Source organism: Rhea americana, unplaced genomic scaffold (assembly GCF_003343005.1).
Source record: "Rhea americana isolate MKP2758 unplaced genomic scaffold, rheAme1 scaffold_97, whole genome shotgun sequence".
NCBI lineage: Eukaryota > Metazoa > Chordata > Aves > Rheiformes > Rheidae > Rhea > Rhea americana.
Window position 1 is genome coordinate 2,063,098 of NW_028187166.1, and position 27,495 is coordinate 2,090,592.

At 42.0% G+C, this 27,495-nt stretch overlaps 1 protein-coding gene across 1 annotated transcript in view; it reads left to right on the forward strand.

The window, feature by feature from the left end:
- Positions 1-66: 66 nt before the first annotated feature.
- Positions 67-27,495, forward strand: part of DDX31 (DEAD-box helicase 31) — a gene marked incomplete at its 5' end in the record, with an annotated part of 48,603 nt that continues 21,174 nt past the window's right edge. The window contains 17 exons of the mRNA XM_085325237.1: positions 67-138; positions 834-1,087; positions 1,274-1,349; positions 1,859-1,902; positions 2,334-2,404; positions 3,010-3,074; positions 3,675-3,719; positions 5,237-5,278; positions 7,100-7,164; positions 7,896-8,015; positions 8,399-8,505; positions 9,401-9,636; positions 9,986-10,162; positions 12,861-12,920; positions 18,857-18,907; positions 20,935-21,074; positions 26,020-26,101. Of these exons, the coding sequence (XP_085181363.1) occupies positions 67-138; positions 834-1,087; positions 1,274-1,349; positions 1,859-1,902; positions 2,334-2,404; positions 3,010-3,074; positions 3,675-3,719; positions 5,237-5,278; positions 7,100-7,164; positions 7,896-8,015; positions 8,399-8,505; positions 9,401-9,636; positions 9,986-10,162; positions 12,861-12,920; positions 18,857-18,907; positions 20,935-21,074; positions 26,020-26,101 (1,707 nt within the window). The remainder of the gene's footprint in view (positions 139-833; positions 1,088-1,273; positions 1,350-1,858; positions 1,903-2,333; positions 2,405-3,009; positions 3,075-3,674; positions 3,720-5,236; positions 5,279-7,099; positions 7,165-7,895; positions 8,016-8,398; positions 8,506-9,400; positions 9,637-9,985; positions 10,163-12,860; positions 12,921-18,856; positions 18,908-20,934; positions 21,075-26,019; positions 26,102-27,495) is intronic.

A 27,495-nucleotide genomic window follows, 5' to 3' on the forward strand; every position in this document is an offset into this window, starting at 1 on the left:
GGGCCGGGGGAGGCCGCGGCCAGGCCTTGCCGGGGGCTCCTCTCCGTGGCGGGGGTGCTCTGAGGGAGGCGGCGGCGGCGCTTTGTGGCGGTGCTGCAGGCGGGCGGAGGCCGGGCGAGGCTTAGTCCGGGAGCGGTGGTGCGTTTTGCTGAGCGCCTTTGGGGAGAGAGCGCACGGTGCCGGGCGGCAGGAGCAAACGCGGTGGGTCGGGCCGGCGCCGCCGCGCCGGGGGGCAGCGGCGGGGTCCGGGGGAGGTTTCCGTTCAGCGTGCCGAGGGTTCGGGCCCGCTGCGAGGGGAGTCCGCTGAGGGGCTGACCCAAAGAGCTCTTTAGTGCCAAAACACGTGAAGAAACAAGTGGGGGGGGGAGGGGAAAGGAGTTCGGGAGCCAGGTGGTTGACAGGAAGATGAGGAAAATTAGAGCGTGCAACCAGGAGTAGGGGAAAAATGGAGAAGAGCGGGGCAAGGCTATGCAGGGASTTGACATATTTCAGGAGTTTTGCAAATGTGTCAGGAAAAGCAATCTCACTGAAAAGGGGCTAGGGGATAGAGAAGGACTTCGGTGATAAAAAGAAGTTAATTTAACTTCATCAGTGCTCTTGAAGGGRTTTGGGAACAGCAACCTGTTTCCTTAAAGTGATGGCGAGACCAACAAAAGAAATTGATCATGGCAGAAGGAGGAAACTATTTCATTAGTCCTGGGACATAGACCACTTCTATTTGGGATCCTGTCTGTGAACTGATGCTTGTGTTTAACATGAGCAAAATATGATATCGTGTAGTTAATTCACGTGTGTTAATGCATTCCTTGCTATCTGATTTGTTAATACTGAAGCAGTCTAAGGCTCTGAAAAGAAAGCTGCAGTCACCACATGGAGACCTGCCTTTAAAACGGAAACCTAAGCCTTCCATAAGCTCCTTCAAGAAATGTGCTACGGAAGCTGACATCAGGGAAAAGGAAAACTCCTCAAAAAAATCTCTTCCAAAGAAGCAGTTGTCTGACAGCCAAAATAAGAGCCCGAAAAGCAGACCTTTCGTTAAAACGTCCAGCTTGTTTAGAAACAACCCTGATATCCCAGAAATTCACAGGTATTTTAGAAAAACGAGGTGGGGGGGACCCTTTTGATGCAACAGTCTTGAGTTCTTGTCCTTGCTTGGGCAAAGACATTGCTTGGTACATGTATTTTCCATGGTATTTACATAGACTCTTATCATATACTTTGCAACCACACAATGCGTTCTGTTTCATTTCTGTTTGTTTCCCCTAACTTGTAGAAAAGCAGTGCAGCAGGTGAAAGAAGATGTTTTTACTTCAGATTCTTTCAGCCAGCTGGACCTCCATCCACATCTGGTGAGTGGCAGGAAGGCTGCATGCCGTGGAGTATCCTGTTTAAGGGGGAGGGGATTTTAGAGAACCGAGAGATGTGCCTTTTTTTTCGTGGGGACTTCTACCAATGCAGTAGCTCTCTACTTGATTTTTGTTGTACTCTCTTAGATAGGCTCTTAGCACAGTGTCGTGGCCGGTATCCTCTGAGCCTGTGCCTTGACCCATCCCCAAACATAGTGTCCAGCACCACCCGCTGCTCACAGTTGTAATACCAAAAACGTGTGAAACCWTTTGGGAGGTGCATTGAAAAAAAAAATGGTGTTTTATGATGTACCAGCAGCAATATAATTCTGATAAAGCAATGGAAGKATTTTGAGGACCTGGGAACTTTTCCATCCAACTGCTCCGAACTAGTGATCCAGAAAATAAGAAACATTCTTCTGTTTTTTTTTTCTCTATCCTGTACTACAGAAAGTAGCAACAATGAAAATTTGACAATGGAACTCATTTATTTTTGTTAATTATCTCTTCAGATATCCACAATAACCACTGTCTTGAAGATATGTAGCATGACAAGGTAAGCAGATCGATATTAAACTTTGTCCGTCACTATCCCTTACTGACAATTTATGATTGCTTCATTATATGTARTTGATTTACAAACACCATGGTTCCTGTTAAGCAGCATGGTTTGTTTCTTTCAAAAATCTGGAACAAGAAATAACTTGTAAATAATGCAGCAAGACATTGTCACAGCTGGAGATGGAATCTAGGAGTACTGTCTCCTAAGACTATAATATCTTTTTTTTTTTCCCCCAATTTACTACACCTGATGTGTGTCTGTAGACTTTCCATAGTAACCAGCTGTGCTGATATAGCTTTGCAGTGGGGATGGATGCATGGAGTTTAGGGTAAACAGTTTTGAAACAGTCATGGTTTGTTAAAACCTCGGGATTTTATGTTGTGTGTCAGGTCTGTATTTCCTAACCTGTTTTGTTTGTTACACAGTGTTCAGAAGCAAACAATTCCTGTGCTGCTGCAAGGCAAAGATGCTTTAGTGAGATCTCAAACCGGTTCAGGTCAGTATTTAATTGCCAGTCTCCCTTCCTAGGGCATGTTAAATTGGATCCCTTATTCAGAACCAAAACATCCCATTCTCAGTACAGCTCATGAAAATGACAGACTCAGAAGCGTGGCTTGGGACTGCTGTGACACAGACAGATGGTGTACAAACTCCTGTAACGCTGCAGTGGTGGGACTGCATGCTGATGTGCAGCTTCCAGCCGCTGCATATGGGCCATTTCCAAGGCTCATGCTCGGGATKCAGATCCAGGGGTCCAGTGGAGATAAGCGGCTCATATTCTTGTCATACAAGCTTATTTATTTGCTCTACAGTAAACCATGTCTCATTTCCCATGGCGGACAGAGCTATTTGCATAGATGGGTGTCAGTGGAATACCACCATCTTTCTTCTTTAACTTAGTTCCTTGGTGTTATGGTCTGTCAGATGGCCTTTCTGGAAACTTCCTACTTAATTAGAAAATGTTTCCAAACTCTGGTATCAGTGTACGTGTGGTAAGTTGAATGTTACTTTCTAATGCCCTGTAATTTGCAGGAGTGCTGCAATTTCTGCCTTTTTTAAAAAAATGATGGAAACTCCTCCCATTTTCTCTCTTTTATAAAGGTAAAACTCTTGCCTATGGGATTCCACTTGTACAGTCCTTGCAAGGAATAAAACCCAAAATACAGGTAGGTACAAGAGAACTGAATAGATTTGCCTTTGATGGTGAGATTAATAAAAAATAAATTACAGCTGTTCTTGTCTAATCATCAGTGCTTCTTGTTACAAAGGTCAGATTGGTGCTATGCATCAAACATTAGACTTATCTTTGCAAATCAGAAATTAGGCAGTGAAAAATTGCATGTGGAATAAGATGTTGAGTATGACTGTGAGTACATTTTAGAGAAGGAAAAAGAAGCTAATAGAGTGTTAATATTTGAAGGCTGCTGATACAAAGAAGAGAGGAAGATTGCCCCAAATTGTTGTGATCATTAGGGTAACACTGAAAAAACGGATGTATGCTAAATATGAGGAAAAAAAACTTCAGAAAACTTCGTACTGGCTAAAGAAAATTCAACATTCGTCTTAGAAGGAGGAGTGGAATCTCTGTAGTTGTCAATCACAGCAACTTGGACTAGATGGAGCTCTAAAGGGGGAGGGGGTCTGAAGAGCACAAACTTGTACTGAAACTCCACAGAATTCACTTTGTCAGGTACTAGAAATTAAAAGMGGAAGTGCTCTGTGTATATTAGAGCTATGTTCTTAGCAGTTCTCTTCTCTGTTTGCAGCGCAGCGATGGGCCTTATGCACTCATATTAGTCCCAACAAGAGAGGTAAGTGGCCTTGTTTCTTTCTAATATGGTCTCGAACCTGAGTTTTTGAACACTGATCTTTAGTGGAGCAGCTTTGGGTCTATCAGGGACAGAAGACTTACCTTGGGAAAGGCTGTCTACCCTTCTGCTCGGATCTTGCCCTCACAGGATGAATGTTTGCTTTCTGGACAAATGTTGTCATTTTTGTTCAGTGCCATAGAGAAGTAATTCAGGAGAAATCTGTAGATTTCCCCATACGTTTAGAAGTCAATTGGAAAGCCTAGGGAAACTCTTTAGCTCAATGTATGGGAGGGAGAAGCTTGCCTAGCTCACATAAGGGAAGTAAAACTACAGAAAGCAGCTTTGCCAATGTGTGGGTTTATACAGACGTTTCGTTTTTAAAGCCCTTTTCTCAAATCTGTAAGTGAATGCTGAAGACGAGGCTACCAAGTGTTGGCTTCTTCACTGAACTCTCTTCTATTTGATTTATATTATTTACAATTGCAAAGGCAATTTCAGAAGATGATATCAACCTTTTTTGTATCAAATGRTAACAACTTCCATGTGCAGAATTGATTGCAGGTATCTAGTTTTGGGCACAGTATTTTATGGAACCTCTAGTGTAATATCTCAGCTCAGTTCCAGGAAAGGAGAAAGCTCTGAAGCTATTTAATTTTTTACAGCAGTAAACTTGCTGCTTCACTAGCACACCGTGTGAATACTAAGCATGTAGGAGACTACATAAGCTTGTTTAAAGGGCTGCCATTCAGTACATTTAGGAAGATAGTTTGTAATTACAGTTGGTATTAGTTTTACTTTCTATGAAAAGCCGTGGTAGCATGTGTAGTCAGAGCATTTAAAATAGGTTTACTCCCATAAGTGAGCCATGTGCTCTATGAACAGCTCAGGATGRCACCATTGCCTTTCCCAGTCATTGTCTTTGCCACAGCAGAAATGGCTTTTGGGCAGTACATGAAACCCAACAGCTAAGTGCTTCCTACTGGCCAGGTATTTAGAGCTACAGGTTATATACATACCATCTCTATTTTGCAGACTGAGAAGAAGAAAGAAAGAAAGATTCAGTGGTGTGATTGCTCCATAGGTCAGGGGAGGGAATAGTGCAGCCTACCTGGACTGCCAAATGATTGCTTTAACCTCTGAGCTACATTTCCTTTTCACAGTGGTTTTGTTCCAGAAAAGGCTCCATTTTTCTTTTTACTCTCCCAGTGGAGCAAAATCTATGGCTTCAGCTTGTTTCTTCCCGTATGCATTCACAGAAGCTAGGAGAAATCTGTATCATCCCAAGAACTGACTTGTAGAGCTGAACCAATAAAGAGGTTTTCGAACAGAACAGAATAAGATAGAAGGCAGCTCTAAAAGAAAATTAAGGACATATTGAGAATTCTGATAATAAACATAACTAAATTATCTTACAGTTTTGAGATGGGAAGTGTTAAAATTAATTTTTTGAGCCAAAGGGACTTGTATTCCATTAGTAGGTTTTTTCAGGACTTCTTTTCTCATGTTGATTTCCATAGCTAGCACTCCAGAGCTTTGAAACCGTACAGAAGCTACTCAAGGTAAGATTTTAATTCTCTATTTTCTTCTTGCTTATTCCTTGAGCCTTTTGCTGTTACATGCTAAGCATCTTCAGTTCCTATGGATTCAACTGGGAGTTTAAGGAAATGCAGCATCTGGCAAGATATATGGATCCTTAAAGATAAATCTGTTTTTAAGTGCATTTAAGTTTGATTTCCCTATAGTATATTTTCAACTATTACATGAACAATGAAGTGATTAATTATGTTACCTTAGACAGTTGTTTATGTTTTCATAAACAAACATAGCAGATTTTCACAATGTTTTGTTTTTAGACGTAACTATTATTCTGATTCGAGTTAAGAATGGAAACGCTCAGTAGGACAGTACTATTTTACTGAAATTCTAACACTAGACAGATGGGTTTCTAATGGGGAGCAGAACTTGGTAAATTGCTGTGCCAATTGAATGAGTTGAGAAATTAGAAGGCTTTTAAAATCAGTTTGTTAATACTTTACTTTTGATTGAGACAGAATATCTTATCCACAACTAGAAAGGATCTAGCTTTATCTGGTGCTTATTCTCACCTTTTTCTTTTCTTTTCTTTTCTTTTCTTTTCTTTTCTTTTCTTTTCTTTTCTTTTCTTTTCTTTTCTTTTCTTTAATAAGGTACTTTCAATTTTTTTCTGTTCTGGAATTATCAAGTACAATTTTTTGAGTCATACTGAGGTTTAAAATACTTAAGTCTTTTTCCATAGCAATTTGAAGTCATGATGAGTGGACTTTTGATGTGGAATTTGAATCTTTTAATACTGGACAATGGTATTCTGTAAGGACCTCAAGCAGTTGAAGGTTATCTTCAAAAGAGGAAGTCTGGATTGGTCCCCTTTSAATTTTCTTTGTTATGTATAGCATGCAGTAGCCAGCAGGTCCAGTCTAAAAGATCATAGTAACCCAAATCGGAAGTTTTAGATCACGGTCTGGCTGACCTTGGAAGGACTATGGGAGAGTGGAGGAGATGTAAATTTCTTTTGTCATTACTGAGGGAGAAAAATGCTAGTTGAGCTCTTCTTGAGACAATTACTTTAATTAGCTGCAGAGATTGTATTGTATTGGTCTTGCTTAAACATTTTTCATATTTTAAACCCTAAAAAGGAGCTATTTTGTAGACAGCTGTATCATCAGGGCATTTCTAGCATGCAATGACCTGTGCAAACTTGAGCCTATTTACCAGTCACACATTTGTACAAGTTGTGCTCTGCTTCTGTCCCATGTTACCTCTTGAGTGTGGCAATGGCAGTCCTGTGTTTTGATTATCTCCTGTGTAAAAATCAGGTAACACTGGGTTCAGTGGAGAGTTGGGCTTCATTAAAGTAAGTAGAAAGAACTGCCAGTATCAATGAGACTGGCATTTAATGTGCACAAACATGGTGATTGTATGCTTGCGGTTTTGTGTACRTATATATAAACTTCAAAGGTGTTGTTTTTCATGAGTCTTGCTTGGCCACAGGAGGACATTGCCTAAAGGCAAGATGAAGAAATAGCATTATAGCTTGTCTTTGAACATTTAGGCTACATGGGGAGAAGGAAGAGAAATATTATTATGTTACTAGCAGTGGTGCAAAAATTATTGCATTTCTATCTTCCTAGACAGTGTGAGAAGCAAGTTACATGGCTAGAATTAAAGATACCACTGATATTTAGCTATGGGTGAGATGGTGCATGTAGATGCTATCTGATAGATCAGACACACACTGCAGTCAGCCAGACTCTCTCTTTTTTATCCAGAAAAATTAGTTTTGGATTAGCGACTGTCTTTTTATTAAGAAGAATCCATATTGGTCTTGGTTTTCTTTTCTATAGCCATTTACCTGGATTGTGCCTGGAGTGCTAATGGGAGGAGAAAAAAGAAAATCAGAAAAAGCCAGGTAGGAAGCCAACTTTTAAAATTTTGTTTTGAGTTCTTCTGCCATACAGCCTTTTTATCTGTCACACTTCTTCAGATTAGGAGAGAGGATTGTGAGTTTGGATCAAGCTGTGATCCCCCTGGATCTTACACAGACACAGTGACTAGGTCAGCGGGAAGTATTCACTTCCCTCAGTTGGATCTMTTTCTAAAATGTTGATGAACCTTCTGGGGAGATGATCCCTCGTGTCAGTATTTTTTTTTTTCTCCTCTGACAAGCACCTGTATTTGCTTACCACCAAGTGCTGTCTACAGTACTTGTTAATGGGAGAAATTGCCTTCTGGAGAAGGGATTTCGTGGAGTTAAGTCTCATTCTTCTCACCTTCCATAAATCAGTTTGTAAGCTAGCAATCCAAAATGAAATTTTCATTCATCAATCCATTAGCATACACAAGGTGAGCTTACTTTTGAGGGCAAAAGATACTCAATTAAAAAAAATAGCTTTAGTGTTTTTTTAATATTTTCCACCTTGTCCTTACTGCTGAGTATGCCTCTATGAATATCAGTGGTGATGCAGAATAATATTTAGCTATGTAAGAAATTACACAATTTGAATTAGGGAGAAAGTATTGACTCTGCTGCTTTCACTRTGTCCATGATTTCTCTTCTGTATGTTGAAATTCCTGACTCTGATGAGTTCCTGTTATTGGTAATCTGTATTTTTTTCTTATTTAATTCCCCACACCCCACAGATTACGTAAAGGAATAAATATCCTCATTTCAACTCCTGGTCGCCTGGTTGATCACATCAAGTCCACAGAATGTATTCATTTTCGTCGCACTCAGTGGCTGATTATTGATGAAGCAGACAGGTAACTTCCAAGTTTAAATATGAACAAGAATAACAAAACCCTCCACATACACATTTGATAGTCTATTAAATATTAGAAGAGAGAGAAAGAGAGAGATCTTAAACCCTTCATTTTCTAGGGCATCAACYTTGCACCAAGGAATTAGGAAGAAATGGCTCTTTTGGACAGATTATTCTACAACTTTACWTTGCAAAGAGTTTCTCAGTGTCTCTTGAAATATCTGACCCTAGCCAAAGTTGAAAATTGAATATGAAACTAGATAGGCCAAAGGTCTCATCTACTCTGGTACTTCCTGTGTTCCTAATTAGCTTATGTAGCCTTGAGACTTTTTTCTTTTTGTTCTTTTGTATTAGAATCTCTTATAGTCTGTGTCATTTTTGCAGGATCCTGGACCTCGGCTTTGAGAAAGATGTTGCTGTGATACTCAATGCTTTAAATGCTGAGAGAGAAACATGCCAGAATGTCTTACTCTCAGCCACCCTCACAGAAGGTAAGTCAAGTCATAGAATCATAGAATGGTAAGGTCGGAAGGGACCTCTGGAGATCATCTAGTCCAACCCGCAGCATAGCCCATATGGGGATTGAACCCACAACCTTGGCATTATCAGCACCATGCTCTAACCAACTGAGCTAAACCTGCCCCAAAGACAGATAGTGTCTCTTTTAGCCTAATAATTCACAGGCAAYTGCAAAATATTTGGTTGAGTCTCATTATACTCTGATCTAGGCTGAAGCCCTTTGCAGCAAGTGGAAATTTGCTCATTGATTTTGTTGGGCTTACCACACTTGTCTTTCATTACTGGGATTTCTGTCAGCATATATATTTACATGGTCCAGCATATATATTTACATGGTCCTTACACGTCTCTCAAACTGCAGTGCAAAGTCAGCAGGAGGCTGGGACACGCTGTCTTTTTGTCTTATCCATATAGAATCGAGGCACAAGGCTAATGAGCTGCTGTGTGATTTGCTCAGTATCRTACAAGAAGTCGGTTGCTGAGGAGGTTGTTGAGCCAGGCTTCATGATTCCTGCGCTTTTGATAGGGTGCAGATCAGAGATGTTTTCCACACACATTTAAAAAAATGGATTATGAAATGCTGTCTTTCCAGCCAAGACACTTACATAATGTAAAATAACACAGTTGGCTGGAATAAAATCTTGTTGGAATCTTTCGTTGGAGTCTGCAGTAAGTAAGCCTGACTAAGCCCTGAAGAGCCTGACATTTGCTAAAGTGCTCTGTCAGGGTCCGAGACATGACTAACATTAGTTTCTTGCCGTTCACGGCTTTTCATAGGAGTTACCGTAGTTGTTCTTTATGTGCTTATATCATCACTGGTTGTATCTCAGATGGGGCTTTATGAATATTTTATTTCCTGTGGTTTAGGAGTAACACGGCTGGCTGATATCAGTTTGAATGATCCCATCAGCATTTCCATAGCAGATAAAATCCAGGACAGGCTCAAACCAGCACCACAAGAAGGTAAAGATGCCATTAGTTCTTCAGCCTTCGTGGACCAGGAAAACTTTGCTATTCCAGAGAAGCTCAAGCAGCATGTCATAATGGTCCCCAGCAAATTGAGGCTTGTCACATTAGCAGCTTTTATCCTTGGGAAGTGCAAGGTGAGGCTGTATTTGCATTTATATCACTAAGTGACTGTCCTTTCCAACTTCTGTATCTCTTACTTTATCAAGAGTAGCATGTATTAGATCCAGGGCTTTGAGCTGCGTGTGCTGTACTGTTAGCCACAAGAGAATTGAGGTGTTCTTACGTCTTTCATGCTGAAAAGTGAGATACCTGTGCTGTGTATATTCATGCTTCTTTTGTGGGCTTACCATTTGCTGTCAAACTTCATATTGTATCTTCCTAAATAGTTGCATCTCCAGAATTGAAAGTCACTTAGATATCATAAAATCAGGAAAGTGGCAGAGGATTTTGGAATCAGGCAATTTTCTTGTTTTTTTCCTGCAGTTTGAAAAACACAATAAGATGATCATCTTTTTCTCCAGCTGTGAACAAGTAGAATTCCACTATGAGCTCCTCTTAAAGGTCCTTTTAGGAGGTCTAGAGTCTGAACAACACGAGCATTTATCTGTCTCCTCTGCACACTTCCAGTTTCTACGACTGCATGGCAACATGGAACAGGAAGTAAGCATTACCAAAATGTCAGGATACCCTGTTTTGTTCCTTACTCCYTATGATTTATTGTGTGGTTATTTTGGGGAGGAGGGCAGAAGAGAGGACAGAGAGTCATTTCACCTCTAGAGGCCTCACTCTTCCATCTGCTAATGAGAATAAGGATATTGGCCCACTTCTGGAAAGGACTTTGGTAGCTGCATCTGAAAAACACAGCTGAAGAGGCAAAAGGTGTTATTTCAGCAGGCTGAGGCAACCATTCAGTATTCCCAGTGGGCACACTTAAACCATTTATTTATCCATGCTTCTCTCTCATGCAGTCAAAAAGTGCTTTTAATGCCGGAAAGAACCTCATCTAAGCCCCARAACATTACCACCTAATAAATTGTCCCCTATTATTAAAGGATGGAACAAWTTGGCTTTTGTTTTCAAAAAGTATATTGATAGTTAGCTTTTTTCCCCCGGAATGGAATAATAGCAATATAATAGGGATTATCCCCAAATAACTCTGATTATTTTTTATTACCCTGGTTTAGTAGGGTGGGCCTRGATGATGAGCATGAGGTTTGCCACAGAGGACTCGGAAGCCAGGAGAAGAGCATCACATAAGCTATTACTGCAGTGATTCTTTCAATAGCTGAGGGAACTTCTATGAAARTTCAGCCCCTGGTCCTGCTCTTGGTCTATGATGGAGAGAGTTAGTGCTCTACTCTGAGCTGTACAGCAGAGATGGTAAATGAATAGAGCTCTTCTGATGAAGCAAGAGGTGAAGAGCCATTGTTTTTCTCACTCTTTCCCATCCTGTGGAGACCAGAAACATGTGCTTCGTTGTCCCTGCATTCTGGCCTTTCCTCAACCTGCCTGCCTGAGCGAGTGAGCAGGCCTGGTCTGGCCCAACTCTACCCTGACCAGCTGTTAAGGCAACAGAACACCACTAAGTAGCTGGCACCGGGGGAAGGGTTTTGCCTTTTTAGTACCCAGTGTGTAATTAGTGCTTGATGTCTTCAAATTAAGAGCATTAATGGAGCTAAATTGTGGATCCCATATGGTACTGCTGAGCACGGCTGCTGTCATTGTCAACAAGATACAGCGTGCTCTCTTCTTTAATTTTTGTCAGCAGAGGATTCAGTGTGTCGGCAAGGCCCAAGTTTACCTTCTTTTCTTGAACAGTACATCTAGCTGGGAGTGAAGCATATAAGGTTTCTTCTATACCATCAGTATAGAGGCCTAGTCACTTAACTCCTAGCTAGAGCCCTGAGGAGGAAGGCTGGGAGCATGGAGATAAGGATATTTTGGAAGGAGGTTCAGAAGGGACAGGCAGAAAACAGATACTGTATTTTTTGAAGCTGGAGACCATCGGAGTTATGGAAATGGAGAGAGTAAATGGAATAAGATTGAGGAAATGTGTATGCAGTCATTTCCCTCAGCTAAGGAGAGGAGAAAAGTGTGGGTAGGTGGTACTGGCAAGCATGGAGACCAAATGCTACTGAAGCCTCTGGTTACTGGTGCTCAGTTTACCCTGTTTGATAGCAAATGTCATGTGGGTTGGAGAATCATTTTCTGTTGCTTCTATCAAAAATGAAAAAAAAAATGTGTTAGTAAGCTAGTGTAACTGATAATGTACACTCAGGAAGGTCTCAGGACTGACAAAGCGAGAGACTCTGAGGGTAGCTGAGGAGTGGTATTAGTGGGCTCCTGCAGTTTCGGGGCTCAGGAGCTCAAAGATTGTTGGCAGAGCAGTCTGGGATCCAGGTAGGGTGGGCAGTCCTCCCCAGCAGCCTGCCYTCATGTTAAAAGTGAGGGCTGCAGGAATGCTACTGCTACTGACCGGAGATGAGGACAAGGCTGCGGAGCACCTGCCGCCGATTCTCGGTGGAGACACCTTGGTCTTAGAGACCTGGGTGCCTGGGAATCCTCGGGAGAACCCTTGCCTGGACAAAGTCATTTCTTGTGTTAAGGCCACAGGACACCACTCCAAGAGCTCTGTGGCTGCTACCTCCTTGCCACCCTGGGGTGGGGGTCTCTGACCAGGGCCTCCTCCCTCCTGCCTTCTTGCTTTGGAGACTCTTATCCCAAAACAGTCCACAGGGCTGACTGGGTGGCTGAGCATCCCTGGTACTGTGTCTGATAATTGCATGGCCAATCTGATGGTTGTTTTTGTGCCCCATTGGGCACCTGATGGGGCTGGTGTCCTGTGATGCCTCCATGTGACCAAAATGGATTTATCCACTATGCCTGTTGTGTGACTGGACAGATGTTTGTCAAGTGATGGACKTGTTTCAGCTTTCTGATGCATTCACAAAAGCCTGTGTGACTCCAAAAGTATGCCAGTGCTGCTGTTGCCCCTGCCTAGTCTTCTGTGAGTGCTATCTCCATGTAAAATAGTGTTGTCTTTTTGACATACACAAGCCATGCTTCTCTGCAAACTGTGGAAGTTTGGCTGCTTTGATTTGATCACATGCATCTGGGCTTACCCTAGACACTGTGCTTTCCTACCTAGGACCACATCTCTGTGCTGTAGATTTTCGATTTGCAAGAGGAGTTTGACTGGAGCTCTTGGAGTGAATTCCTTTGCTTTGGAAACTGGACATAATACAAGAAGCAAGGAACAGTAGTTAAATTGCTACATTAGCTAATTTGCTCTATGACTGATTGTCATGTGCATGTTTTTTTGTTTTGTTTTGTTTTTTTTCCTTTTTTAATCCTTTAGGAAAGAACAGAGGTATTCCGAGAGTTTCTAAAATCCAAGACTGGCATCTTGCTTTGCACTGTAAGTAACTTATAGTCCTTCTCTAGCTACTCGTTAATGGGTCTGCCTGATATCTAATGGTAAAACAGAAGACTTGGCACTGAGCTCTAATTCCAGCTCACTACTTGACCTTGAGAAAAGTCATCTCCTTTTTCTGCATCCCATATGTAAAATAAGGACTGGTGCCCTCTATATAAACAATTATATAACCTTTTGCTGTAAGGCGCCTTATACAGARAAAGTGTTTATCTTCTTATACAAGATCCTCCTAGTATTTTGCATGGCCTTATGTCTGGAAAAATCTGTTCATTTGAACCTGGAACCTTGCCCTCTACGTGCAGTCAATAGAAAGCAATCCTAATTTGTAGCATTTCCCATAACTGCCAGGTAAATTGGATGTAATGTGATATTTCCCATCTTAATGACTACCCCAAGGTTAAAAACAAAAACCTGCAGGGATGGAAGGGAAGCCCAACCAGAGGACTCTGTCATTACAAATGCACATGCTTTGCTGCTCTCCATGCTTTGCCCTTCAAGCCTCCTTCAAGGGTGCTGAGGGAGAAATTGTCCTCTACTGAAGTTTGCTGGCACCCTTGTGTTGTGGTGGCACCTTCCGCTTCTCGTTTCTGACCTGTCGGTGCCACAGCTAGCCTGCTGCAGTGGTGCAGAAGGCTGCACGATTTGCTCTCTAATAGTGGCAGCTGTTGATCTGAAAATGTGTGAATCTTGGCGATTTCTACCCACCGCAAACTTGTAAATTACAGCGATCGGGAGTAATTAGAGCTGAGAAACCCTCTCCAGCTCTGAAATGACTCCTGTTCTTGCAGCACATATTCATAAAAGAAACTAGTTGCAWTTTTTTCTTCCAGAATGTGGGGGGCTGACTTTTAATGCCCACAGATCAAACTGGGACTGACATGTATTTGTGTTTGACTAAAAGTTGCCAAATTAGGTATTGTTTCACCTGTTAAAATGTACTTGTTACATGCTAGTCTTGGCCCTGTGTGTGTACAGCCTTGCATTTTGACCTTGATCAAACCATTGAATCTTTGCAGCGTCTAACTATAACTTAATTTCCTGCTATATGGAGGTAAAACTTAAGAGCCTCAAATGAGGAGGGTAACAAGGCTTGTTCATTCATTGGTGCAGATGAAGTGTTTTGAAGATAAGTGTTTTGTAAATGCTAAGTGCTAGACAGCTTAACTTTGTAATCCTTGTACATGCTAAAAAGAATGGGAGTTTTCAGGGACATGTCTTGTTACTGAAATTTCAGTTTACTGATTTCAGAAAGACACAAAGATTCAGTTTTAGACAAACATAAAACAGAATCATTGCAATCACTGTCATGTCTTTCACTGGGATATTGGTTCCTGGGCAAAACAGTTTGAAGGGAAATGCAGCCTGTGGCAGGAAAAATCTGCCAGGAAATGTGCAGCTGTTGACAGGGTATAAGGAAGAATAAATTGGATAAAGCAATCCCGGTGGATAGAATCCCACCTTGAGACATTGGGGATATGGTTTGATTTCCTGCCGTGCCACTGACTTCACCGAGGTGGATGTGGAATTGTGATGACAAGACAAGTAGCCACATGTCAGCTGAGCACCGATAGTTGTGTGTTTGCTCCTGACCTGTTATAAATGGAAGGTAATGTGAACTAGCCTGGATTGCAGTGAAGAGGGTAATGTAAGGTGATGCATTTATCATAACCTGCCTTATTGCAATCTAAGCTACTTTGCATTTACTGCAAGGCAGGGATGCAGGTCCTGACAGTTACTATGGCTCAGCTGGTGTGTGGTTAGCATGTTAAGCACAGTAAGTTGAATGCCTGGGTCCAATATCTCTCTGTACTTCAGCTCCCTGTCTGTGGAACGGGGAGAGTAGCACTGTTCTACCTTACAGAGATGTTGGGAGGACAAATGCATTGAAACCAGGAGGTGGCCTGTTACCACAGTAATGGGGACCATATGGACACCTTAATATAGAGATACACTTTGCACTAGTCCCACATTACAGGTGCCTCCCCAACGCAGATGTCCAAAGGGCAGCCAGGCTCTGTGACCACCTCCTGCCTCTGAGGGCATTGCTTTTTCTGACAGTATCCTTCATATCAGCAAAAATGTTTTGCAGGATGGTTCTGTCCTTTTCACTGCAGAATCGTATGTTTTGTGCCCACAAAATTTTGAAACCTGGCTCRCATAAGACCAGTGCAAATAATGTTACTGTCCTTTCCTTGTCCCTTATGTCGTGTTCTCCACCCATCTTTCYGCTCTAGTAAGCAATGGGACCTGCTGTTCCTTTTATTAATTTGCTCTATGTCATATGTATATTAATATATTCCATAAAATATTTTTGCCAGACAAAATAGGCTGGCAGACGAGAAAATAAAGAAGGGCCGTGCATCTCAGAGGGTCTCATCCAGATTTATTTCTCTCTCCTTCACTGAAGTTCTTTGCAGTTTCCTTTGGGATGTGCCTTTTAAACAAGTTCATCTCTTCCAGGGAGAGAGGAAAGATCATTTGGAGATTGTTTGCTGTTTACTCAGTCACGCTAACTCATCTTGCCAGTTTTCTGGCGGCCCCAGCCAAGAGCTTTCGCCTCTGACAGCTTCTGTGCTCTCTCCTTCCTCCTCTGATTACGCAGCCCAATCTGTCACCCTGCCGACGGGGGTCTCTACCCTGCTGATGGCTTTCCACACTCGGCAGTAATGACTTTTGGCAGGCCGGGAAGGCGCGAGAGCTTCTTCCCCAGCTTGGAGAGCCGTTAGGCCCTCTCTGCCTGTTAGCTAAAGCACTTTGTGAGGTTCTTTGGTAAATAAATGAGTCATTTTAATCCAACTGACAGCCTGGCACCTGAGCAAGCTGCCTTCCATCTGTACTTCTAGGCCACATGTAGGCAGCCAATTGTCAAGCGCAGGGCCTTCAAGACCTCACCATTGAGTGTCTTTCAAAAGCAACTTTAGCAATTTCCTTTGCCCTAATTAGGTTGTAKGAGAGGTACTGGGCAAACCACGGTCCTCACAAAGGTTTTAGGACTCTGTTGGTTCTGATGTTCTGCAGCAGTGGTCTTTCTGTGTAGCCTTTTTGCCCTGTGTTCCCTTGTACCCACCCCTCTCTTGCTCACCACTCCTGTCCCAGGTAGTGAGTATGGTCTGGCAATATGAATTGTTAGGAGCAGAGTTGTCAGCAACTATGAGAATCCCTACATAGACTGTGCCTTGATATTGTGCTTTTCTGTGGCTTGCAGTTGGGATCAGGCTGGGAACACAGTTAAGTCCTCTAGTTATTGTGTTTAGTTGGTGTCTGGGTTTTCTTTTAAATTGCACTGAAGTAGTTTTTTTCYCTTTGCTCCTGTGAGATGGTGCCTTAATACTCCTTACCATCACCCGCAGAAAGGAATCAGCAATGAACTGTTGAGATGTCATATTGTTGATCCCCCTCTTATTAAGAAATGGTTGTGTGAGATCRTGCATGGAAGGGGGAATGCCATCTATGGCAGTGTAAACAAAGAGAGGATAGTAAATGGGAAATGCATTGGGCTTCTTGGGGAGCACTGCAACAGCTATGTGCTTCTGTGTATGGAATAAATGTAGTGCTAGTAAAACCGGGTAATTGTTGCTTGAGCTACATTTTCTTTCCTGGTAAGATGACCCCAAAGCATTTTCTAAAGACTTGAGAAGCAACAAGCCTATGGGCTCTACCAGCAGAAGAAGGCAAATCGACTCAGACTTTTTATCCTAATTCTACTTTGCTGCTGTCTAGTGGGAGCTTTGAGGAAAAGGAGATACAGGAGATGCATGTGGACTGATACTGAGGAATCTTTGAGAGTTTGCAAAACACTCCAATTACCAGTAAATCCCAAGACACTTCTGAAAGAAGGCCAAGGTAAAACCCAAGAGARTAACTGCTGATATATGTCAGTAACAGTGAGTGGAGCTCATGGCACTGGGAAAACAGCAGTGAACACAAGGCTGATGATGGGAGCATGCCTCCTCCTAAARTGTTGTCCCTGGCTGTTTATTAGACCTTCAGTTAACCTTTTAGTTTCTGTGCTCACTTTGGCAAATGTACACAGGAGCAGTCCTGTATTGTGGGTGTGGTTTTCCAGCCAGAGGTGTGATGTTGAGAAAAGGTGTCTTGGAAGGAGGGAAGGAATTCCGATGGCTGAGGAGAGATGGCTTGCTTTGGAGTGACGGAAGGGCTCCTGCGCCCTGCCGTCTGCTCGCCTCCTGTGTTGGAGGTGCCTGCCTGACTGCTTGGGTGCTTGGCTGTCTGTGTTTTTTAGGTAAATTCACCCTGTCCCAAGGTCAGAGCCCTCTCATCAGCCACAGCCTTTCCTAGACTGCTAGGCATGAGAAAGCACAGTATGGAAAGAGACTGAAAGCCACTGACTAGTCAGTGTGGAAATACAACAGAGCCAAATCAGAATTCAGCACTCCTGTTTGATCATGCCGTAGAGTTTATAAGCTTGTTATCCTGGTAACTGCTGTACGTGTTTCCTGAATTCTCTTGATTTATTTTCTTCAGCCTCCTTTAAATGGCTTTTTGTGCATCTGTTCATCTGACTCTGGGAACAAGTCGCTTCTTAATGAGCATGCTGAAGCRAAAGTGTATATTGTTTCGGAGTGGGCGCTGTGGAAAGTGTCTCCTCTTTTACTGCAGTTGGAGCCACAAAGCAACCTGGCTAGTGCTTATGGGAAGGCCTTTGCTGCCAAAACATCAGCTTCTTAGTCTTTTAACGTGTGTGGGAGTTGCATGAAAACACTTCAGTAGGTGGCTGACACATTTTTAGTACATTAAGCTCCTGCTTACGTTCTTAATATATTCTATTTTGCAACTAGCTAAAAGATACACGTGTTCCAAAACATTTCCTAACAGAGTTAAATCTGCACACCTGCTCTGTATTGTGCGTGGTGAATGTAAAATCCAAAGAGTATGTGAGGACATTACTAATGAACAGAAAATCAAGAAGGTGATTGAAACACATTTGCACTCTTTCTCTCTTTTTTTGAACAGTATTTAAGCTCTCTTTTCTCCTTGAAAGGACGTTTTTTATGAACGTTACTGGCTGTGGATAACTAAAGGGTCTCACTCAAGTCCTTCTCCAAGTTGATAGGTTTCCCCCACCAGCTGGCACATCAAATAACACTCCTGACAGCAGCTTCAGACTTTTCTTCAGGGCTGAGTTTTGTTTCTCAGAATCAAAGCCAGCTTGGTGCAAATCTAAGGGATAGCTAAAATCTTACCTCTTCAAGCTTCCTGCAGTTTCTGCTAAGTTGTTTGTTGACCCCTTTATCGTAGAGCCAGGTGAGCTGCAAGTCACCTGCTCCTCAACATCAGGTCCACCACCTAGAAACAACTAACAGTGCACATTTGGATATTCTACTCCAGGCCCAGGTGGCTTTATCATTTACTTTGTGGCTGTTTTCCTTTTTATCTTTAGCAGCCTCTTCTTATGCCTGCTGTGGAGAAAGTTGTGTTCAGAAATAGTATTGCTTTCCCAAGACTAAACTCTGCCTCTCTCGTTGTTTGGTTATTAGGAGCCTACAAGCGGGTCCGTTTTCCTCAGTGTTTAGTTTTCAGTTTGGTTACTGGAGAAGCAAAGGTTGCATTACCATTAAGGTAGCAGGTTCTGTCTGCCATAACATAAAGGGACTGTAGCAGACTGCTGTAATTCCACAGCACTATCCTGAAATAGGTATTTTTATATCCTCCAGCCCTTGGCCCATACTAGTAGAACATTTTTTATCGTATTAGTCTGTTAAAAAAATCTTCCTTGCATTTTTAAAAGGTCAATTTTCTTTCTGACTTTCAGTCTATCTCTCCCCAAACTAGGCACATAAAATTCCTATTTATGTAGCTAGTTGTTTTCCAGCATAATCACCCTCCAAGAGGAGGTATAACTTTGCTGATATTTTCAAAGCATTATTACCTCAGTAATTTCCTTGTTAATTTTAAAGGATGTTGCAGCACGTGGGCTGGACCTGCCTCGAGTTACATGGATCATACAGGTAGGTTTAGTGTGTGTCCTTGTGTAAATACATGTTAAGTGCAGGCTTGCTCAGATTAAATCCTTTCCCAGTCCACATCCTCCTTCTGCAGTTGATTGTCTTTGCTGGTGCCTATAGGTGGGGAAGACCCAGGACTGGGATTTAAGGTTTTACTAAGACACAGCGTGTCTGTCATGTTTTTTGGTTTTGACAGTCTGTTTTTCTCCTCCGTAACTCCAGTACCATTAGCTGTGTAATAATATTCTGCTGGCTGGGAGGAGCCCCTTTATCCCACCTCTGGAAGCCAAGTCCTGTGAAGTGCTGGCCATCTCTTCTGCAGTTCCGTGTTTTTACTTTTCTGATATTGCTGGAGATTCAGTTAAATAAGGAGTTGAAGTGCAATCTTAACTTGAAACATCAGAGTAGCCCAACAATTCCTGTGCAATGACCTAATTGTTTCAAATTAGTCTTTGTTAGGTTGGGACTGCATTGTGTGGCCGAGCACTTAGGATAATGGAGCGGTTCAGATTTTCCATAGGAAGAAGAGAACAGTACCGCTCCATCAGTGTTAACAGAAACGTTGTTCTAAAAAAAAAAAAAATTAGAAATGTAAGGGAAAGGAATTGAACCTTAAAAACAGCAACCTATAATTTGAAAGAGAAGCAATGGGCATGAAGCAGATTTCATTTTTGTAAAAATAAATAAAGATAAAATTTGAAAAAGGTTAGTTGAATTGGAATATTCAGAGGAAAAACTGAGCCAGGGATTCTCACGTATCAAGTGACACCTGGCTAAAAAAGAGCAGGGCACAAAGCCTCAACAAAGCAACCTTTTAATTTCTATCTCATCCCTTCAGGTGACAAACTTGATTTTAATTTTGTGCTTTTAAAAAAGGAGAAAAAATTGTAGGACCTAGCTAGGCAGAGGATGCTGGGGAAGTGTAGTCTTTAATTCCCAGATCTGTATATTAATATGATTTAACCAAAGATACGGTTGCCAGTGTTAGAACGTAGTGCAAATTACCTAAAGCCCTGGGAGACTTCTGTGTGTCCAGAAGGCGAAATCTCAGCTGTCCTGAGAGCTGTGTCCAAGAGCAAGGACCTGCAGGGAGCAATTAGATTGCTCACAGCATCTTACTCACACCTCTAGCCAGTAGAAACTTTGCCAGAGGGCACAGGTATAAACACTAGAGTGGGCTTTGGTTGTTGGTTTTTTTCCAGTTAAACTGCTGAGGGCTCATTTCTAAGCAGTATCTCTGTGCAATGTTCATTTTTTCCAGGAAAGAGAGGGAGGGGGAGGTTAAAGGGAGGGAAATATGTCACCCTTTATCAGATCTTGCAAATGGCTCGACATTTTTGATTCCCATGAAGTAAATGAGAGGTAGCGCTATATTAGCGGGGGCTTTAAACAACGTTTCTGTAGTGACTGATAGTCGTAGATGGGGAGTCAACTGCTGTCTATATGATACACTGCCTGAAGGACTTATTCCCCATCTACCCTATGTTTTTTTTTCTATGCAATAACCAGCCATGATTCTCTTTAATCAAAACAAAACTATTTAGCCAACCTCTGAATTTTAATGCATTGTGTTTTATTTTCTGGCTTTCCTCCCAAACGCAGAGCAGACAGCTTCCCACTCTGTGCTGGCATTCCTGGAGGTAGTTTGGTTTGAGTTTTTCGGATTTTTTTCCTCCTCTTTTTTTTTTTTTTTAAGGGAAGCAAACAGATTCCTGATGTGCACATGTAGAAATAAAATGTAAAAGGCAAAGAGAGACACTGAGATGGGGAAACTGTCCTATTATCTGAAAGTCGGCCAATGTGTCACATTCACATGTCAAAAAACTGCTGTGGCTGAGGGGGTTGAGTGATGGTTACAGGGATGAGTCCAATGAGTTCTTGATAAACAGACCACTTCTGAGGGAGGTGCAGCATATGGGTTTTGCTAAGATCCCTTTTGTTTCGGATGAGCAGACCGAGTGTCACGTTTATAATTAACACACTGCGTTCTGTTAATTCCTCCTTTCCCTTCTCATGTTCCCTTTTTGAAGTATAACGCTCCGGCTTCACCTGCGGAATACATCCACCGGATTGGGAGGACGGCTCGCATTGGCTGTCACGGGAACAGCCTGCTTGTCCTGGCGCCTTCGGAGGCAGAATATGTCAGCTTGCTGGCTTCTCACAAGATTAAGTGAGTCAGAAACGCGAACAAAAGTTTCAGCTCATCCTCGCTAATTAACCTTCCATGGCACTTTCAGCGGGACTGTATCTCGTGCAGGTTTTAATAAGAATTTATTAATTTTTGTGATCCCGGACCAGCCCCAGAATAGCAGAAGGAGAGAAGGAAAGTGTGTGAAAATCCTCAGCCTGACAGATTGTGAGCGCGAGTGAGTGGCGAGGGGCAGAGAGGAGACTGTAGTTGGAGATCCTTTGCACTCTGTTGTTACTCCGTGGCCCTGGGTTCAAATCATGGCTACGTGGAGATCACAAGTCAAATGAGCCTGTCAAATGCAAACTGGCCATCTGCCTGGCATAGCACCATATTGTTGGAGATTGTGCTCTCTCTTCAGGAGAGATCCGGCAGTGAAATAGCTAGGGAACTGTGGGTCATATCTGGCAGGTAATTGGCCAAGATTTTCTGTGCAAGTGGCTTGTGACAGAAATAGTAGAGGTTTTTGCAAATGGTCAGTGCCCAATATGGTCCTGGAAGGCAAGAASGGAGGTGGACTCTGCAGATCAGAAGCAAGGTGTGTTTCCAGACTAGCTGAGAAAACTGATACTGGCTCTAGGTGGGACTTGGGACAGAGAGTGAGGAGAGGAAGCCAAGCTAGTGAGGACCAGCCCAATATGCAGTCTACCTATTTGATGGCCAACACATGAGGCAGTTTTAGGCCAGATCTGCTAGCACCATGGTCCTGTATTAAAAAAAAAGAAAAAGAAAATCCTCCAAAACCACAAGCCCAGCATGCTACTCAACACTGCYAGTCAGAAGTGCTATCAGGTCTCAAGGCTCCTCAGCAGTCACTTGGATTTATGTGCCTCCGCTTGCTCCCTGCATTGCTGCCTCTTGGTATTTCAGAACAGCCTAGTAAAGTCTCTTTAGTGTTGTGCTAGTGTTGATGGAGCCCTGTAAACTCATGCACAAATTAGTTCTCTTTTATTTCTTGTGTTTGTCGGTTGGAGTTGCTTGGAGTCGAATTTGGTTTTGCATTCTTGAAATAAACAAATGTTGGCAGTAAATACAGGCTTATTCTAGGCTGTGAGCCATTTAGTGGTCTAACAAAGAGCCATCCATCATCCCAGGTAACTATCTATTAAGCAGACACCAGCAAGGCATGGAGGGCTAAGCTGACAGGGCTTTTTTCATGTAACAAACAGCACTGACATTTAAAGGTGAAATCCTACATAATTGTGAATTTTTAACTCTGAATGGAAAGTTCTATTTTTTGTTTGTTTTATAATATTTGGGAAGGGTGGAGGAGCARAAAGCACAWTCCTTTTTTTTTTCTTTAAATGCYAATGCTTTCATCTGATCTTTGTTATTTTTRAGAAGTTAAGGAGTGAAGTGTCACCCACTCCTGTTAGTAATTATAGCTGTTAAGGAGACCTGTTGTTGAGCTAGTGGCTGTTCTTCAGGAGTCTTTGGAAGACAGTGCTCAATGACTGGAGAGAGGTTTGTCTCTCTGCTTCTCAAACCAGTACAGCCAAAGAGCTCTGGGGATTGTCTCTTCCTGTTTGTTTTATGTTCCTCATAAAATGTGCTGCCCTGGASATAAGAGACCTCCCCAAAAAGGAGTGCGATTTCCCTCCTTTGACCCCAGCCTTCAGATCAGAGAAACAAGCTTCTAATTGGCATGGGTGGATGATTCGGCCCATTTGCAGCCGTGTGTCCTATGCTCTTCCTGCATAGCGGCGCGTGGTGTGAGAAAGGGTGACGGAGTGGGGAAGAGCGCTGATGAATTACAGAGGAGATGCGGGAAGGCAGCTTGAAGCTAAAGGCAGCAAGTGCCATCAGCACAAATTGCCGTTACCCTTCATAAACCGAGCATTATGGTGATAATCCTGACAATTTAATTCAGTGCGAGGGCAAAAGACAGCGTGTGTTGGACTGTCACCGATCCTCTTAAGCACTGATAATTTTTGTTTCTTTATCCTAAACCTTAGTAGCTTTTGACGTGGACCACACAAGTTGCTGGAGTTTGATTTTTTTAAAATTTATTTGTTCTTCCGTTAATTTTTTTATGGGGGACTCGCTGTGTGTGTGTGTGTGTGTGTGTGTGTGGTGATTTTTTTTTTAATTTGTTTTTTCTTTTTTTAAATGCAAGTCCCGCTGGGTTTATTGAAATGTAAATACTTCATAAAATATGTATTTCTTAGAAGACAAAGCATGAGACAGGTCCCTGCAGTCTTCAGCTGGTGTAAATGAATTGTGCCATGCTRATCTAAACTAGATGAGGATCTGACCCGGAGCTTTTTTTATACCCATCCACCCACCCCAGTGTGCATGGGAGTAAGTCCAGAAATGTTGAGAGTCGGAAGTAATGAGAGCAGACGTGGCTTTGTTCCTGGATGAAAATCCACTTCGGAATTAGGGATGACTGCCTTTGAAATTGGAAATCGCTCGCAATTAATTTTCACCAGTACCTGAAGCCTCTCCTAGGCTTCCACTGCGGAAGAGCAGCGTTAGCCCTTGCCAAAACGATCGCACTTTGGCTCTGCTGAGAACTAATTCCCATTGGGACTCAGGAAAGCTGTGTACTTCTCAGCAACTTTCTTTTCTATCTTTGTGTAGCTTGAAGTTGTGGCTCCTCTGCCTAACTGTAAATGCATATATGCTTGCACATGCACACTGATGTTTTGTGTGAATTTCCTCTCTCCTTTTTTTTTAAGGTTAAGACTCTAAAATGTTCTGTCTCAGCACTGCGTGTAACTAACAGATTTTCCTTCAAAGGCAGGAGGCAACAAGGAGGAGAAAGTCAGTGAGGTTTACTTTTTCTTTTCTTTTTTTTTTTCTTTTCTTGCTTATGTCTCTCTCAGTTCCTTCAAGTGCAATCTAGCAGCAACTGCCTCGACAGCTATCAGATAATTTCTTTATCTCCTAACAGTGCCCTAACTAATTTATAAAGGGAAACGCATCAGCGTGAAGGCACGAGTCATTTCTCTGCCTGCTCTGCAGTGGTGTATCCCCCCGCCCCTGCGCCCCTCACACGATGCTCCCCGCTGTGAACCAAGTTCACGTATCTGTTAGGCTGCAAGCTGGCAGCACGCCAGGAGAGAGGAGCAACGGCAAGGGGGTGACACGACTCAGACAAATCAATGTCAAAGGTTTGACGTTTTCATTCATAGCTGTGTCAAAGCAGCCTTTGGGGGGATGGGGAGAAATACTTTTCTCTTGCTTAAGTGATTGCCATTTATGTTTTAATTTACTGTTATACTTTTCAAAAACAAACAGAGAAACCCTCAGTTGTCTTTTTATGCTCCATTTCCCTTTCTCCTCCATCCCTCCCCCTGCCTTTCTCTCTYTCCATCCTCTGTGGAGGAATCTATGTTGAGGGTCCCAGCTACGCAAAGATGTGKCTGTCTCCCATATATGCTGCGGTATGGCCATGCTTCAAGACTGACTGACTATTTCTGTGGACCAGCTCTTTTCCTTTCCCTATGTTGGTGATGATGGCGCGGCTAGGATTGAAAAAGCAGTTTGCAAAAGAAAGGAAATTCATCCCAGCATCTGGGAGATGGGGAGGGACTGAGGAGTAGGTCAGGATCATCATATCCTGTTATGCAGGATATGGCAAAGATTCATCCATTCCTGCCAATCAGGAGCTTTGAGATTTTTGGGTGAAGAGGAAGGGGAGATCCTTGTTGTTACAATTTTTTTCTATACTTGCCAAGTTAAAGAAGATCAGCAATATTGCCTTCCCAAAATCCTGAACGTCGTTCTGACCATCTGTAATTCAGGATGAGCCTGAGAATTTTTCGGCCTTCCTTAAATTGATGTAGACTCAAATGAACTTTTTGCCTTCCATGCAGTATTTATGATTTATGCTGGTGTAAAAAGGAAAAGAACCTATTTCCTAGAGAGGACCTTTGCCACTGCTGAAATGCAGCAGCTTGAAAATTTGTGCAGGCAAACTTCAATCTTTTTCATGCAAGCAATTTGCTTGGAAATGGGACCTAGTTTGGATGCAGCTGTAATACTAAAGACTTGAAGCTGCACAGCTGTTCCTGTGTGTGTGACCTAATGTGTGCGTTCCACAAGACAGTGTTCAAGAGGATGAAGAATTTCTAGTCTCCTGYAAATGCATCTCTAAGTGGACTACTTGCATGCCTTAGGATTAAAAGGATTCTTTAGTGTTTGCAGTATCTGGGCTGTAGCAGTACCCAGTAGTGTCTTGCAAATATGGTTGGAAAATAAATCATCTGATTGAAGCTACAGGAGAAATATGGGTTGACAGAATGAAAATAAATGTCCAGTGTGAAACGTGGCTATGAGAGCCAACTGAGTCTACTGTATTTTACARAAGTGCTAATAGGATTGCTAATAGCCAGGGAAAGGTGAATTTTCAAAATGAGGAAGGAAAWCAAACTACCATAGATATGGCATCACAAATGGATTTTGAACATGAGTGGCTGGAGAGAGAGTGTGTTCCTGAGGAAGTGTGTTTCCTGATTACCTTAGTGCTTTCACTACTAGGAAAGAAAAATCAAAAAAAACATGGGAAATATAATTCAAGGCCTAAAATTGACCTAAGTCAATGAGGATGTCAAGCTGGTTGAGTACCAGAAGACTTTCAGTGGACTACAATATTCTTACTTGCATGTTACCCTTAGTTATTTTGGTGCCCTGTTAGACTTGGACTGTGCGTTGGTGGCTTGTAATGGCAACAGGATTGTTGATAAAATGGTCTCCCTGCGCCAGTCAAAGTAGCAGTTCAGCTGGGGTTGCAATTTCATATTAGTTATGTTTCTGGGGTTGCTGGATGAGGCCCTGTGGGGCAAGACCTGATATATTTCAGGGATAAATTTTCAAGATGAATGTTTAAATCTTTTTTGCAATCCATTATCAACCTGTAGCTCATTACATGTTGTGATTGAAAAGGAGGAGTAATTGTAGGTTTTTGTCTTTGTTGTTTTAGTGTCTCAGAGATAAAGATGGAGAAGGTCCTGTCCAGCCTGATGAAAGATAATCGTTTCAAATTGCCCAGATCAGGAAACAAGGTGAGTTATTTTTCTGATTTAGAATTACTGCAGTTTTCATTTACCAGTCAAATATCATAAAGATTCCTCCTTAAGCTTCCTTCTTTACGATAAAAGTGTTGCTAAATTCATCATATAAGGCAATGCAAATAATCGTAGAATTGCATTATTTTACAATTTCCTAATCTTTAAACTGTTGTTCGCAAAAAGCATTCCCTTCTAACTCTTCAGCGTAAATTTTGTAAGAGTTTCTGGCTGCAAAAACTACTTTTTTTCCATCGATGTTTCTGRTTTTGACTTTTCTGTACTGAAGTGTTGTTGGAGATTACAAAGAGCACAATATTTTTCTGAAGAAGTAAGGAAAATATGTTTCATATGTGTTATGTAGGTTTTGAAATTGTTGTCTGTATTTAGCTGGAGCTTAAAACAAAAATCACTGTGTTGCCAGGCATCTTTTTATTGACTTCTACAAGCTTTGGATCTGCCTTGCAGTTGCTAATTTGTAGAACTCCATCATTTCTGATTGATGTCTGAGGCATTCCTGCATTCTGGCAAATTAAATCCTTGAAGAACTCTCATTGTGAATGGAAGTCAAGAATGTATCAAGCATGATGCAGCTTCCTATTCATTTTTTTTCTTCCTCTTGTTACTGTTTTGCCTGCTCATTCTTTCTGTTATACTATGTATGAGCCCCGACCTGCCCACTCCCTTCCCATTTTCTGCAGATGACTATTACAAACTGCAGTGTTTTTGGTAAACATGCTTTTGAAAGATACTGTTTCCCTGTGTTTCGTAGAAAGCCACATCTATAGCTCATCTGAGATGCAGCTTTATTTAAAGCTCTTTCCCACCCCCCTACAGCTCTTCTCTGAAATCAGCATACATTGCCTGTATTTTAAATGACTAGAATATGCCTAGGGTATGACCTCTTAACTGGTTCAACAAATGCATAGTTTAACTAGTATACCTGCTAGTATAATGGTATTGGCAGCAAAAGTTTTATTGTGCTGCGTGAATGTGGAAATGACTTTAAATAGCTCTTCTTTTTATAAACACTTACCTGCCTATAAGCACACACAGTAGAAAAGGAAATTTTGTTTCCTGTAGACAGTTTCTCAACAATCACAGGCTTTCTAACTTATGAAGATGTTGCACTTTAATTTTGTTGGTGACACAGGACAGAATATTATCTATTCTGGGCTTGGCAGTGAGTGTAATTTCATGTGAGGTGGGCAAACAAGAAATTATTTTTTCTGAGAAATCATGATTTAGCTTTTAAAAAGTGGCAAGAAGTTTTGCCTGCTGAACRTTGCTGAAAATCAAAGCCTGGTACTTAAGGAGGTTCAAAATCATTGATCCRTTTGGAAAATTCTGACCTGAACGTCTCTATGCCTTTGTATCCTTGCCTATGACAC